This window comes from Pholcus phalangioides, unplaced genomic scaffold (genome assembly GCF_987345545.1).
Source record: "Pholcus phalangioides strain wild (caught in Gottingen) unplaced genomic scaffold, Ppha-v1.0 ptg000042l_1, whole genome shotgun sequence".
NCBI lineage: Eukaryota > Metazoa > Arthropoda > Arachnida > Araneae > Pholcidae > Pholcus > Pholcus phalangioides.
The window spans coordinates 14,091,436-14,105,717 of NW_028301628.1; the positions used below are offsets into that span (position 1 = coordinate 14,091,436).

General features: G+C 39.9%; 1 protein-coding gene across 1 annotated transcript in view; it reads right to left on the reverse strand.

Annotated features, from left to right (window-relative positions):
- Positions 1-14,282, reverse strand: part of LOC149064510 (cytoplasmic dynein 2 light intermediate chain 1) — a 119,385-nt gene that overhangs the window by 82,501 nt on the left and 22,602 nt on the right. Inside the window, exon 4 of the mRNA XM_089255342.1 lies at positions 5,951-5,997. Coding sequence (XP_089111468.1) covers positions 5,951-5,997 — 47 coding nt within the window. The remainder of the gene's footprint in view (positions 1-5,950; positions 5,998-14,282) is intronic.

Below are 14,282 nucleotides of genomic sequence, written 5' to 3' on the forward strand. Positions count from 1 at the left end.
ACCTCATCACAGTCCTGCCGAGTAGTGTAACATCGCTCATCGCACAGGAACCTGAAGATAAAGCATCTGATTATCAACATGTAAAAGGGGTCCTCCTGAAACGCTTCCGATTATCTGCTGAAAAATTCCGTCATCTGTTTGCTACTCACAAGAAATCGAAAGACAGTACTTGGCGTGATTACTATTTCGAGCTCAGGTCGTTCTTCGACAACTGGTTAACTGAATCGACATCACAACTTTCCATGGGTTAAAGGACTTGATCATTACCGACCAGATGAAAAAGAAAGTCCCTCCTGAATGCAAAGAGCATCTAATGGATGAGTGGATAGAAGTAATCTCACCCACTGTTCTTGCCGATAAACTGGATGCCTATGACAATATCAGAAGTGTTTTCAACCGAAACAATTTTTCGAATAAACCCGAACAAGTTCGTAAAACTGTGCAACCCCAAAAATCCGTACCTTTACATGACAGATCGTCTATCGTTTGCTATGGATGTTGGATGCCAGGGTTCATCAAAGCAAAATGTCCAAATTGCTCTCCATCGACTGCGACAGCTGTGAAATCACCAAACAACGCTATTTTGTACAGCTGTCAACCCACAGACGCTCAGGTATCGCTACCGCTGATGGAAATTCAAGTATGTCAAGATTGTGGTCTCATATGTATCGACACAGGTGCGACAAACTCGGTTGCAGGGGAACTCTTATACAAGCTTTTCCTAAGTAAAAATATACCAATGAACAGCGCCACCACGACTATTTGTCTGGCTGATGGTACCGTACCCGGTCTATCAGCAAGGTCTATGAAGTCAAAGTACCTGTACGCGTTGGAAATCGAACTATTGATACCACCTTTTTAGTGTTTCCATAAGCAAAGGGTAACCGATCGCTGCTGGGATTAGACTTCCTGACGGCAGCAGGCATCGCTGTGGATCTAAAAAGGAAATGTTGGTTTTTCAGTGACACTCCACATCACCAATTCTCATTCCCACAGGTTCCAACAGCTGATTGTGCAGTATCGGAATCAGTGGACCTCATGCATTCATACCGATTGCGTGCTGACGAGGGAAGAGATTTGACTCCCGAGCAAAAGCGTCAACTTAACGCCCTGCTAAGCGAACATCAGGATGTCTTCAAACCAGGGGGAGAGCCTACTCCATTCGTTCAACATCATATCAACACTGGAAATAGCCCACCAACAGCTGTCCCTCCGCACCGAATGTCTCCAGCGAAGAAAGAGTTGCTACGGAAAGAACTGGATGCACTCCTCGATCAAGGTATTATCGAAGAATGTGATTCCCCATTTGCTGCCCCAGTGGTATTGGTCCCGAAGCCTAATGGAAGTGTCCGATTACGTGTTGACTATCGTAAACTAAATGCGAATACTATCCCCGATAAATACCCATTGCCCAGAATGGACGATCTACTTCATAGTGCTAAGCATACATCTTTCATGAGTTCCTTGGACTTGAAGTCTGGATATCATCAGGTTGGTGTGTTCCCACCAGATCGAGAAAAAACAGCATTCATATGCCCGTTTGGTACATACCGTTTTTTACGCATGCCTTTTGGACTTCGAAACGCCCCGGCGACATTCCAACGACTCATTGATAATTTTCGTCGAGGGCTGCAGGATGTTGACACCCTCGCGTATTTGGACGAAATCATTGTTTTATCATCAACATTCGATAATCATCTCAGTGATTTGAAATCTGTTTTTGAGCGACTTAAATCCTTTAAGCTCGCGGCCAATCGAGCCAAATGCAATTTTGTGTGTTCTAGAATAAAATATTTGGGTCATTGGATAACTTCAAAAGGAATCGAGGTTGATCACGACAAAATATCGGCTGTTCTTGCCATATCAGCTCCAAAGAATGTTAAACAAGTGCAGTCATTTCTACAGTCTTGCTCTTGGTATCGTCGTTTCATTCCAAATTTTGCGGACATGTCAAGGCCCTTGAGTAATCTCACAAAGAAGAAAGCCATTTTGAAATGGACAGCTGAAGAACAACAATCCTTCGAGACCCTCAAAAACTCTCTGGTGACTTCTCCAGTACTGAAGCAAGCTGATGAAACTAAGCCGTTCGTTATCCGCACAGATGCCAGCTCCTATGCATTAGGTGCTGTCTTACTGCAAGGAGAAGCCCAGGAAGAACATCCTATCGAATAAGCAAGTAGATTGTTGAATGCTGCAGAAAAGAACTATTCTACTACCGAGCGGGAAGCATTGGCAGTTGTGTGGGCATTGGATAAGTTCAGAGGATACGTAGAAGGTGCTGCGATCCATATTACTTCGGATCACCAGCCCCTAAAGTGGCTAATGAGCCTGAAGTCGCCATCTGGTAGACTTGCTAGATGGGCTTTGCTCATACAGGCTCATAATCTGAAAATAGATTACATACCAGGTAGGGCAAATGTACTTGCTGACATGTTGTTCCGGTTACCAAATGCACCTGAAGACCCTTGTGAGATCCATACAATTACAGTGGATTTTCCTGCTTGCAACCCTAGTGACATTAGGAATGAACAACTCCAAGATGATGATTTTAAAAAAATCATAGAGGCTTTTGAAAAACCTCAAAGGGACACTGATTTCACAACATGGACTGCTCGTGGCTATCTTATGAATCAAGGAGTGTTATTCAGATACGCCCCAGACAGTGAAAAGGAGGAAGCACAACTAGTCGTTCCTAAACACGAATGTGAACGCGTTTTGAAAGAATACCACGATGCACCTACCGCTGCTCATTATGGTGCTGATGGAACATACCGCAGAATAAGTAAACATTATTATTGGACTGGAATGAGAAAACGCACTGCCGACTATGTCAAAAATTGTAGTGAATGCAATCGCTACAAGGCTGATAACCAAAAACCAGCTGGGTTACTTCAAACCCCTGTATATAATCAACGATTTGAGACCATTGCTATTGATCTTTTTGGGCCTTTACCTGAAACAAAGGGCGGTAAACGGTGGATTCTTATTGTGGAAGATTGTGCCACCAAGTGGGTGGAGCTGTTTGCATTGTCCCATGCTACTGCGACACAATGAACTACAACGTTGCTCGAAGAAGTCTTTCTACTCTATGGGTTACCGAGACGTATAATAAGTGAGAATTCCACGCAGTTTGTCAGTGCAGTAATGCAGCAATTATGCTATATTTTGGACATAGCCCAAGCACTTACTCCCGTGTATCATCCCCAAGCCAATCCAGTCGAAAAGAAAAATAGAGACCTAAAACCTCGTCTCGCCATACTGGTCGGAGATGATCATTCCTCCTGGTCTGAAAAACTATCCATGATAAGATTCGCTATGAATTCCGCAACATGTGAAACCACAGGCCACACCGCTGCCTTCTTGCAGTTTGGAAGAGAACTCTGAACTATGGATGACGATAGACACGATATACGAGCGGTCTTGGCCAACGATAACTTCGTACCTGAGATCACCCCTTACCTCAAAAGCTTCGCGTTCATTATGGACAAACTGAAAGATTCAATCAGTGAGAAATAACACCAACGAAAGGGATATGCAGATCAAAATAGAAGAAAAGGACCTGTTTACAATCCCGGTGATCGAGTATGGGTCAACCAACACCTATTGAGCAACGCTGTAAAATGCAAGACGAAGAAGTTTATGCCTCGAAGAGACGGGCCGTACATCGTCTTATCCCAGAGATCCCCATGTACATATGAAGTAGCTAATCCATCTCAACCACAAATACTGCTTGGAGTGTATCATACATCAGCACTTCGACCCTGCAACAACATTGCACAGACACCGGTGATGCCTATGCGTCGACGAGGCCGTCCTCCGAAAAAGTTGTAAATTGATCTACCTACAAGTCATCGTTCTCGTGAAGAATGAACTATATATATATTATTTTTGAAAATATGTGTGATTTTTTTTTTTTTGCCCTCCACTATTGAAATGTGTTCGTCAAATATTTTTGATTGTTTATATGCACCGTATTGTTTATGTTTGAAGACTCTTCCTGGTTTCATACCGAGACGGTTTCATGAAACCAGAGGGGGAGTCTGAGACGGTCAAGGCGACCGTATCCGTTAATATAGGTGGCGCGCCCAAGATTCGCTCTCGTGGCAGTCGTGTTCGAGAGTAATGGGGAACGAGGAAGTTGTTGTGATGTCGCCCATGCGGTGTATATTTTGTTCTAAGCCGGATTTTCCCCCCGATTAAAATTTATAGTCCCTTTTTGAAAATAAATATAGTAGTTTCAACCCTACGAGGCTACACTATGGAATAATATGTTTAACGCAATTATTTCATTTTTCTTACTCAATAAAAACTTCGAGCTCGTTAACATCCCTCACTAAACACGTAAATAAATTGACACCTATTAATCGATGTATGTGTAATTAGGAATTTGATTTTTTTCATTAATTATTCGAGTTAATCATATAAATAATGCGGAATTACTTATTAATAGTTATTTACTATTACTATAGTAAAAGTTCGTATAATTACATATTTATTGTTTCTGAAATATTTTAAATTTTGTATGACTATACTCAAGACCGGGCCCTCGAGTCCTGAAAAATAATATGCCGGGCCGCGATATTAAAAAGGTTGAGAACCACTGATATAATAATGCATACAGAAGGCTCACTAGAAAAAGTGATAATGCTTGGAAGAATGGAAAAAAAGAGAGGAAGAGGCAGACCAAGCACCAGATGGATAGAGGAGGTGTTGCAAAGCACAGGAATGAAGCTAGAACAACTGAGACATGCTGTGAATGACACACCAGCTTGGAACGCCATGATCTATAGTCACCAGGAATCGGAATTGACTCTATGGTTCCTAACAACAACATATTGAAGAATTTCAGTTCAAGCTACAACTGATTATTTAAAACAGTTTTAATTGCATTAATATTCCTCATTGGTATATCATTTCACTAAAATATACTTTATCGGAAATAGAAACAGAAATTTTTTTAGGACATTTTTCTTGTTTTATAGAGCATATATTTTTAGTTTTTTTATGGCATAAATACATTTTTTATGGAGTATTTTCATAAAAATCCTAGCCCTACACATTACTTTTGTAAACAAATCCATAATTATTTCTGAGCTGACATCAGAAACTACTTGGTCAAAACAAGAAAGCAGGAATACTTAAATGAAATGGTAAATTCAGCAATTCATCCCCCACTGAGGTCATTTATTACCTGTAGACTTCTTTGCCATGGCAATCATTTAAATGGGGGCTTTCACCTCCTAGTGATCATTCAGTTTTTCTCAATGTTTTTTTCCCTCACAGCTTCTTTACACTGGTGATTATTTACCAGTGGCTCATTTGACTTGATGATCATTTGCCCACAACTACCTTAACCTGGAGACAGAGGTGCCAGCAAGATGAACACATTGAAAAGAGGGAAAATGATTGCTTCGACATCCTGGTCCATTGCTGGGACTCCAGTGCATAAGCAGGAAGAAGAAATGCACCACATTGAAAATTTATGAATTATTGGGGAGCTCAATTAACTTGGTGGCTAGTGGCTCCCTCGCTCAGCGTCAGAAATGCTTTACACCTGGCATTGATCTTTCAATGTGCTTGTTGCAAAGTACTATGGGTGTTCGAGCACTCAGGCCTCTAACACTACTGCCCTTGCCCTAATGACCATATATACATGCCACTCTTATACCAGCATTATACAGCAATAACAGTTGTGATAATATTTTGATGAAGTCTTATTATTATAATTATTATCTGAAAGTATTCTTATTAATCATTTTGTATATATAGGTGTTCATCAATATTCTCTGCCCTGTGCAACACCCTTTGGGATCCGAGGGGCACCTTTTGAGAGCCTTTGTACATAAGCCCTGTACATAAATACCCAAAATTGTTTTCATTGTTATTAATATTTTATCATTTCTTCATATAATGTTGATGTTCAATACATTAATTCATATTTTTATTTTACCTGATTCTAGCTTTCTTCCATGCTCCACTGCCAAATCCCAAATGTTCCTGAAAATATAAACAGGCTTTGTTATATATGTGTAACAACATAGGTGATATGTGTTAATACAAGGCTTGACAAATCAAGAAAAAATCATCTAGGCAGCAACCAAATATTTTAGGAGTCAAGCATACAAGTATTTCAAGCATACACCTGTATTTCTTTTGTCTGAGCCAGTGATTACACATAGAAAAGTTTAGGTGCCAATACCAATTTCTGGCTAAGATTCTATATGCAGGGTTGCACCCATACAGTAATAATAGTAGTGTAGTGCTGCCCCGCATGATGGCGCTGGCGTATCTTCGCAGCTGGTATAATGATTATTCTATTTTCTGCTCGTGGCAACGCAACAGAAAATCGGGAGTCAAAGGCATCTGACTCTGCTTGTTTGTTGTTGATGTTGTCCTCACCGACGGGAGTGTCTGTGTCTCACCGTGCATGGGCCATATTTTTCTCTACCAGCATTCCCGTTTGTATTATGTAAATATTATCTGTTGTAAATAAAGTGTAAATATATAAATGAAATCATTTCATGGATTAACCAAAGATTGGCAACATTGGACATGAAACAAAAGAAACCACCATGGCAGAGGTGAGTGCCGTAGTTATACCGCTATTCAACGTGCGTGATGTTTTGTTATGGTTCGTGATGTGTGAAAGCACTTTCGAGATAGCTGTTCCAAAACCGATAACAGAGTCAAAAACAAAATACAACTACATCATTGCAAATCTACCTCCAGATAACGCATCTCTAGTATGAGACATTCTCATGAACCCGTCAACTTCAGAGCCATACGAAAAACTAAAGCACGAACTAGTCACACGTTATAGTGAATCCTCGTCTACACAGCTTAGGAAACTTCTCGCTTGTGAGCCATTATGAGATCGGAAACAGTGAGATTCTCAGTGAATTAAAACGAAGAGCGGAATCTCACAACGTTTCGGACGAACTACTGACAGAACTCTTCTTGCAACAACTGCCCAAATCCACTCGATCTATACTCGCTGCCGGCAGCCAACTAATCCTTGACAAAACGGCAGAGTTGGCCGACGAGATCCAAGAAGCAAGCCCACCTCATGTAGACACCGTGGAAAACTGTCAACAATCGGACATGATCGTACAACTCCAAGAAGAGGTTGCCCAACTACACTGCGAACTGAAAACAGTTTTGCGTGTGCTTCCCGCAGTGTTTTGCGCTCGCGTTTCTCCCACACAAAGAGATCAACAACACCACCTACGTTGCAGAATAGGCAATTTTGTTGGTACCATAAGACATTTGGCAATCAAGCCAGAAGGTGCACTTCACCATGCAGGTTTGCAAAACACGACGAAGGCGGAGAGTAGTAGCGACATGCTCCCTGCCAACGACATCTCGTCGCTTATTTGTAGTCGATCGAAGCACCAACATTTCATTCCTTGTGGACACTGGATCTGATGTTTCAATACTCCCAGCATACAGCACTGACAAACGTCAACCACTTCTCCAACTTTCCGCTGCAAATTCATCTCCAATAAACGTCTATGGTGAGCGAACAGTCCCTTTAGATTTTCAACTCAGCAGAGTCTTCCGGTGGACTTTCCTCTTGGCCGTGATACCGAAACCGATTCTTGGAGCCGATTTCTTGTATAACTTCAATTTGCTTCCAGACTTACGATACTGCAGATCTCCGTCGGAACATTTCATTTCTTTTTGTCTTGTTTGGTTATTGTTTACATAGTCGGGAGAGTCTGATCAGCTCTCCGGATTGTGTCATGTTGCCAGATTTCCGATGTAATATTTTATTTGTAATTTTTATTATTTAGTGACGCATGAGTATGTACAATAAATCAGATATTTTTGTTGAGGCGAAAAGGCCTTGTGAGGACATGTGGTCCTAAAATTTTTATGAAAGGGGTGTATAAATTCCTCCCTCTCTCACTCAGCGCTCTTCCTTTGTTTTGTTCATTCAACTGAAGCCCTCTAGTTGGACGGTTCTCTGTCTTGCTACCATATCATTTGGCCTTAGGCTGGGAAAATAAGCTAGTAGTTATTTAAAATGAAATAGTTTATAGTATCTGAATTTGTTTCCCGGCAGGTCCGGAATCGAAAGCAATAGTAGCATTAATAGAAAGCATTTATCTTCATAGTCGAAATACTTCATTCCTGATGATAGACAGAAAGTAACGTAGCAGCTGGCCTTGTCAAGGCTACGTGCAGTAGGTAACATCTTGGAGATAGGGCTCTCAACCGAGAGGCCCCTTGCTGGAATAGATCCGGCCCTCAACCGAGAGGCCCCTTGCTGGAATAGATCCGCCCCTCAACCGAGAGGCCCCTGGAACTGATCGAAGCGATCCGGCTCTCAACCGAGAGACCTCCGCTGATACTTACGGGGATACGCTACGCCGAAGTGACTATCAACGTCGGATGTCCGATCGGCATAGAAGATTGACTATTGATGACCATAAACCGGTGAGATCGTATCTTTCTGTCAATGTCGAATAGAGGGTTCTATGTTGAATTAATCTACTGTTAAAATTGTATAACTTATACAATCGTAATATTTTCATGCGAAAGTTTGTTTGTAATAATTTTCCACTTGTCGTTTGCCACTACAATTACTGGATATTTCGAACCAGACAAGCAACTCCCATAAGGGACGTTGCAGGTGACTACCATCAGCTAAATAAGATCACCAGACAGATATCCCATTCCTCATATCCATGACCTAACCCACATGCGCAGTGCAACGTCCCTTATGGGAGTTGCTTGCCCGGTTCGAAATATCCAGTAATTGTAGTGGCAAACGACAAGTGGAAAATTATTACAAATAAACTTTCACATGAAAATATTATTTATTAGGTTCGAATGTATAAGTTAGATAATTTTAACAGTAGATTAATTCAACATAGAACCCTCTATTCGACATTGACAGAAAGATACAGTCTCACCGGTTATTGGTCATCAATAGTCAATCTTCTATGCAGATCGGACATCCGACGTTGATAGTCACTTCGGCGTAGCGTATCCCCGTAATTATCAGCGGAGGTCTCTCGGTGGAGAGCCGGATCGCTTCGATCAGTTCCAGGGGGCCTCTCGGTTGAGGGCTCGATCAGCTCCAGGGGGCCTCTCGGTTGAGAGCCGGATCTCCAAGATGTTACCTACTGCACGTAGCCCTGACAAGGCCAGCTCCTATGTTACTTTCCGTCTATCATCAGGAATGGAGTATTTCGACTATGAAGATAAATTAATGCTTTCGATTCCAGACCTGCCGGGAAACAAATTAAGATACTATAAACTATTTCATTTTAAATAACAATTGGCTTATTTTCCCAGCCTAAGGCCAAATGATACGGTAGCAAGATGGAGAACCATCCAACTAGAGGACTTCAGTTGAATGAACAAAACAAAGGATGAGCGCAGAGTCAGAGCTGTTACAACGCACGGCCGGTATTTAAAAGAAAAACTTCCGACCGCACGTGTCTAAACAAGCCAATCGGCTTCAAGGTCACCTCATTTGCATGTGATCGTAGGCAGACATCATCACAATCGGCCTTGATCGTCGCCATACGATCACCGCTGCCGATGAATAGTAACAATATTTATGACAACAACAGATTTTTGTGACGGCGACTACGGACTTTTACGCCGGGGGACCATCGGCACGTTACAGCAGCATGTGCAGTGAAGCAGTTTCAACACATGATCGAAGGAAAACATTTCATCCTCTACACCGGCCATAATCCCTTGACGTTTGCGTTTTGTCAAAAGCCTCACAAGACATCTCCCAACATCTAGACTTCATCGGACAGCATACCACCGACATACAACACGTATCAGGCGTACAGAATCAGGTCTCTGATGCTCTTTCTAGAATACATTGCATGTCCTCCATCAATAGATTATTCCAAGATCGCAGAAGCTCAAGCGACCGATAGCGAACTTGACTCTCTCAAGCATTCCTCCTCATTAAAACTCAACATCTGCAATTTAGTTGGTATAGACAAACCACTCTGGTGTGACACATCCTGCAATCGAATACGTCCATATATACCGAATACTCTTCGAAGACACTTTTTCGATGTTCTTCACAATCTATGTCACCCAGGCATCAAAGCCACAACACATCTTGGCTGCGATTGCTTTGTATGGCCTTCAATTCGGAAAGACTGCAACACCTGGACTCGATGTTGTGTGCCTTGCCAAAAGTCGTTTGTGCACCTTTGTAGTATAGAGAGTGCAAGGGGCTACAATGTAAAGAAAGGATCGGAGTCACGTGATTCCGGTCAAAAGGCTGGTCAGGGAATCTCGCTGGCAATGCTTTCCTTATGGCTGTTCATATGACGATCTATATTGGGTCCTTTACTTTTTCTGATTTTGATTAATGATCTTTGTAATTTAGAATTTGACGGTTCCATGATCACTTATGCCGATGATTCTGTTTTAATGTATTCATGTGATGATCTTGACAGCCTTAAGAATCATATTAACCACGATCTAATATTAATTCAAAAATGGTTCTATGCTAATGATTTAAAATTAAATTTACAGAAGACAAAATACGTTAATTTCAATCTTATGCAATCTGATTTACATCTTAATCTAAAATTTCATACCCTCGCTTGTGATTTTCAACCTCATTGTCATTGCGATGCAATTCAAGAAGTAAACAGTATTAAATACTTGGGTATGTAGACAGCAATTTAAAATGGAAATCTCATGTTCATGAACTACTTAAAAAACTTCGTTTTGTTTTATATAATTTTTATTATATAAGTAAGAAAGTTTCCGCTAATTTCTTAAAAGACCTTTACTATGCTTGATTTTATTCACTTATAAATTATGGTGTAATTATATGGGGTGGTGATTATAAAACTAATTTATTGCCTTTATTTTCAATACAAAAAAAGAGTTTTCAAAACTTAGAATCGGGGTCAGCCTCATTCTTCTACAATTTTTAGAAATCTTAATCTACTTCCTTTACGCCATAATGCTCTTTTTCGTATTATTGTGTTCTTAAACCGTAATAAAGGCTTATGCAGTTTAAAATATAATGTTTCCGAGCGTAGACCTCATATGATTTACCGTATTCCTACTTTTAGGAAAGAAATTTTTCGTGAACATTTTTATTATTTAGCTCCGAAATTATATAATTCACTACCACTAGAAATACAAAATATACCCACACACGCGGCATTTAAAAAAATCATTATTCAAATTATTAATTTCAATAGAAGATGTAGACTCTTATTTTGACCTTTAGGAGGAGCAATAAAATTTATTCAATTTAGCTTTGCCACTTTAATTATGTGTATTTTCTCAATAAAAAAAAAATTGTTCTTGTTTATGTTTGTCTATGTATGTGCGAGTTTAATTTTTTTTTCCTCATATATTTTTTATCTATAATGTTTTGTTTTATTTTACATTTCTTGCCATGCATTAAGAACTTTTCTTTTTTTGTGTTGTGTACGTTTTTTCGTTCTTGATTTTTTTTATCTTTACTGATTTTTTTTATCTTTACATATTTTTTTATTTGACAGTGATAATTTTGTCTCTTTCATGTTGTATATCTGTCTCTTTTTTTTTCTAATGTTTCTGTTCATGTCGTATGTTTTCAGATATTTTATTCATTAATTATCATGTAAATTTTCAATCATCCGTACAGGCATCACAGCCTCTGGATGATAAATATGTTTTGTTTTGTTTGAACTAATCTAATTCTCTGTATGTTGTAAATGAATAAATTGATTTGATTTGAAAAAAAAAAAAAAAAAAAATTGTGTTGTGTACGCCAAGGCTTCACATTACTTCAACTGGCACTGACTCTATTGTGTCAAGTGTAGATATGGGAGCGATCACCCCTTCCCATCATACATGGGGAAAATAACCGCGGAATTTAAAATTTTTTAAAACTACATTGCTGTGATCATGTATTGGGACAGGGGTGTCTTAAGCGAGGGTGCAAGGGGTGCTGCGCACCCGGGCAGCAGGTTGTAAGGGGCGGCAGCGTAGACTTTACTTAAGACAAAATTTAACACAGTAAAAATTCACGACATCACGCTTTTGAGTCATACTATACCTCGACAACGGAAACGTTGAGAAAATAGACAAGACCAGAAACAAGAACGTAAGCTATCTGTGTGACTCGAAACAAAATCTGTACCCGTGTGGGACTGATTTTTTGTGCCTCCTACCTATTGCGCTCTCCATAGCCCCTACCTCCTGCATCAGGGAATCTTTCGTGGTTTTCCACGGGGCCCCTACTACAATTAATTTATAGAGTGAAAAAAGAAAAGTTATAAGGATTTACTCCCGTGCCTCAAGCTGGACCCCTGTCAGCCCTACCCTTAGAAGGTCATGCCCCTCCCTCATAATTTATCCTAACAACTCCTAACAAAACATTTTTTTCGGCCCTTCATTTCAATTAATTTATAGAGTGAAAAAAGAAAAGTTATAAAAATTTAGTCCCGTGCCTCAAGCTGGACCCCTGTCAGCCCTACCCTTAGAAGGTCATGCCCCTCCCTCACAATTTATCCTAACAAAACATTTTTTTCGGCCCTTCATTTCGGATTCTGCACCCCCCCCCCTCTCCCCCAGAGCCGACAGTTTGGTTTTTTTTGGCCAATGGAATTTTTTTTTACCCATTCACCCCGGATTTAGCATCCTCTTAAGCGGTGCCCCGTGTGGCTGCAATGGGTAGCATGGCCAAGCGCCACCCCTGTACTCTATTACAAGGACCATGTGTGCATTTTGGTTCCCTCACCCATGGCCCCCACAAGAGCCCGGGATAATTCTCATAATGTTTTAGCTTTTTCAGGCTGTAAATTAACTATAGAAGGGGCCGTGAGAAATCTGACTGGTAGGAGGCCTGCAAAAGATCCCAGCTTAGGGGCCCATACCCTCACTCAGAATTTGATCCACAATAGTCAAATGAAGGCAAAAGAAAAATTTGATTTTTCACTTGTCCGGCCCCTGGAATACCGGAAACGCCTTTGAATAAATTTTCTTAATAAAAATTACCCTGTTAAATATCATCTTTACAGGATAAGTGATGATGGCTCACAAAAATAAGTGCTCTTTCAAGGATTAAGTTATCTGGCATTTATTAAGAATGTTTTTTGTTCTAGAATTATTTTACCGAAGACAAAAAATTCTCTATTTCAAAAGCGGGACGTATTGTTATATCGAACCACTGGAAGAATATATATATATATAATTATCTAGATTAACCCAGGCTCCTAGTGGTCCAATATACATTTAGAATAAAACGATGACTCATGAAAAGAAGGAATCAGTTAAATTTCATTAGCATTTAATATTTAATCAAATGATCATATGAAAAGAACGAGTTATATTTACACAAAATAAAAGTCAATTAGTAAAATCCATTTCCACGATATCAAATTCTGCATAATACATAAACAAAATACTGTATGTACAATTATAATAATTTTAACTTGATGTTGGAATATCTCTCTTTTAATCACTTTTTATACCTAATTTCACCATCTCTGCCCCCGGTTAATTCCTCCTAATTTAGATCTTAACTAAACGTCTATAATTTACTAAAATTGTGGTAAGATTTTCTTTTTTACCTTTTCCTCCATCCCTTTCATCACGGATGATCGCCGCTCCTGATGCTAATCGTTGAAAATGTGTATAAACAAAAAAAACTACATTTTTTTTCAACTTGATTTCTAGTTTGCACTAATCAATCTGCTTTTATTTTTCAAAAATTCCAAAAAGTAAAGTTTTGAGGGGTACCAACCCCCTATTTCTAATTGGTAGTCCGGCTTCAAAGAAAGATCCTTCCATTGGGTGATGAGGATTACGTAGGTACAAATAGTATTAAAATTGACATCATTGGTCAAGGTTCACCCCCTACGATCTTTCGAAGCATATGGGAGGAAGATGTTTTCTGTGGGGGGGGGGGGGGAAGTTGTACAAAAAAGAAGGAAAAGAAAAGTAGAGAGGAAGCAAGAAAGTCAGAAATAAAGTCAATTGCCTGCAGGTGGCAATACAATGGTCAATAGGCTTCAGTATATAGGGGAGAGAGAGAAAAGAAGAATACGAAGCGGCCATTACGCAAACTTTGAAGGGGCCCTTTAAGTAAGTGGCCATAAAATTAAAGAGTGTTGATGAAGGCGAAAGAGCATGTTTTGTACAATTTAAATGGCTCAAGTCCCCTTTTCCCTTTTCTCTTATTATTATATTATATTGGGCTCGAAATTGGAACTCTCCCGCTTCATCTGATAGCGATGGCTATTGACGCCATAGCAGTATGGTCACACACATTTTGCACGATAAACAATGAT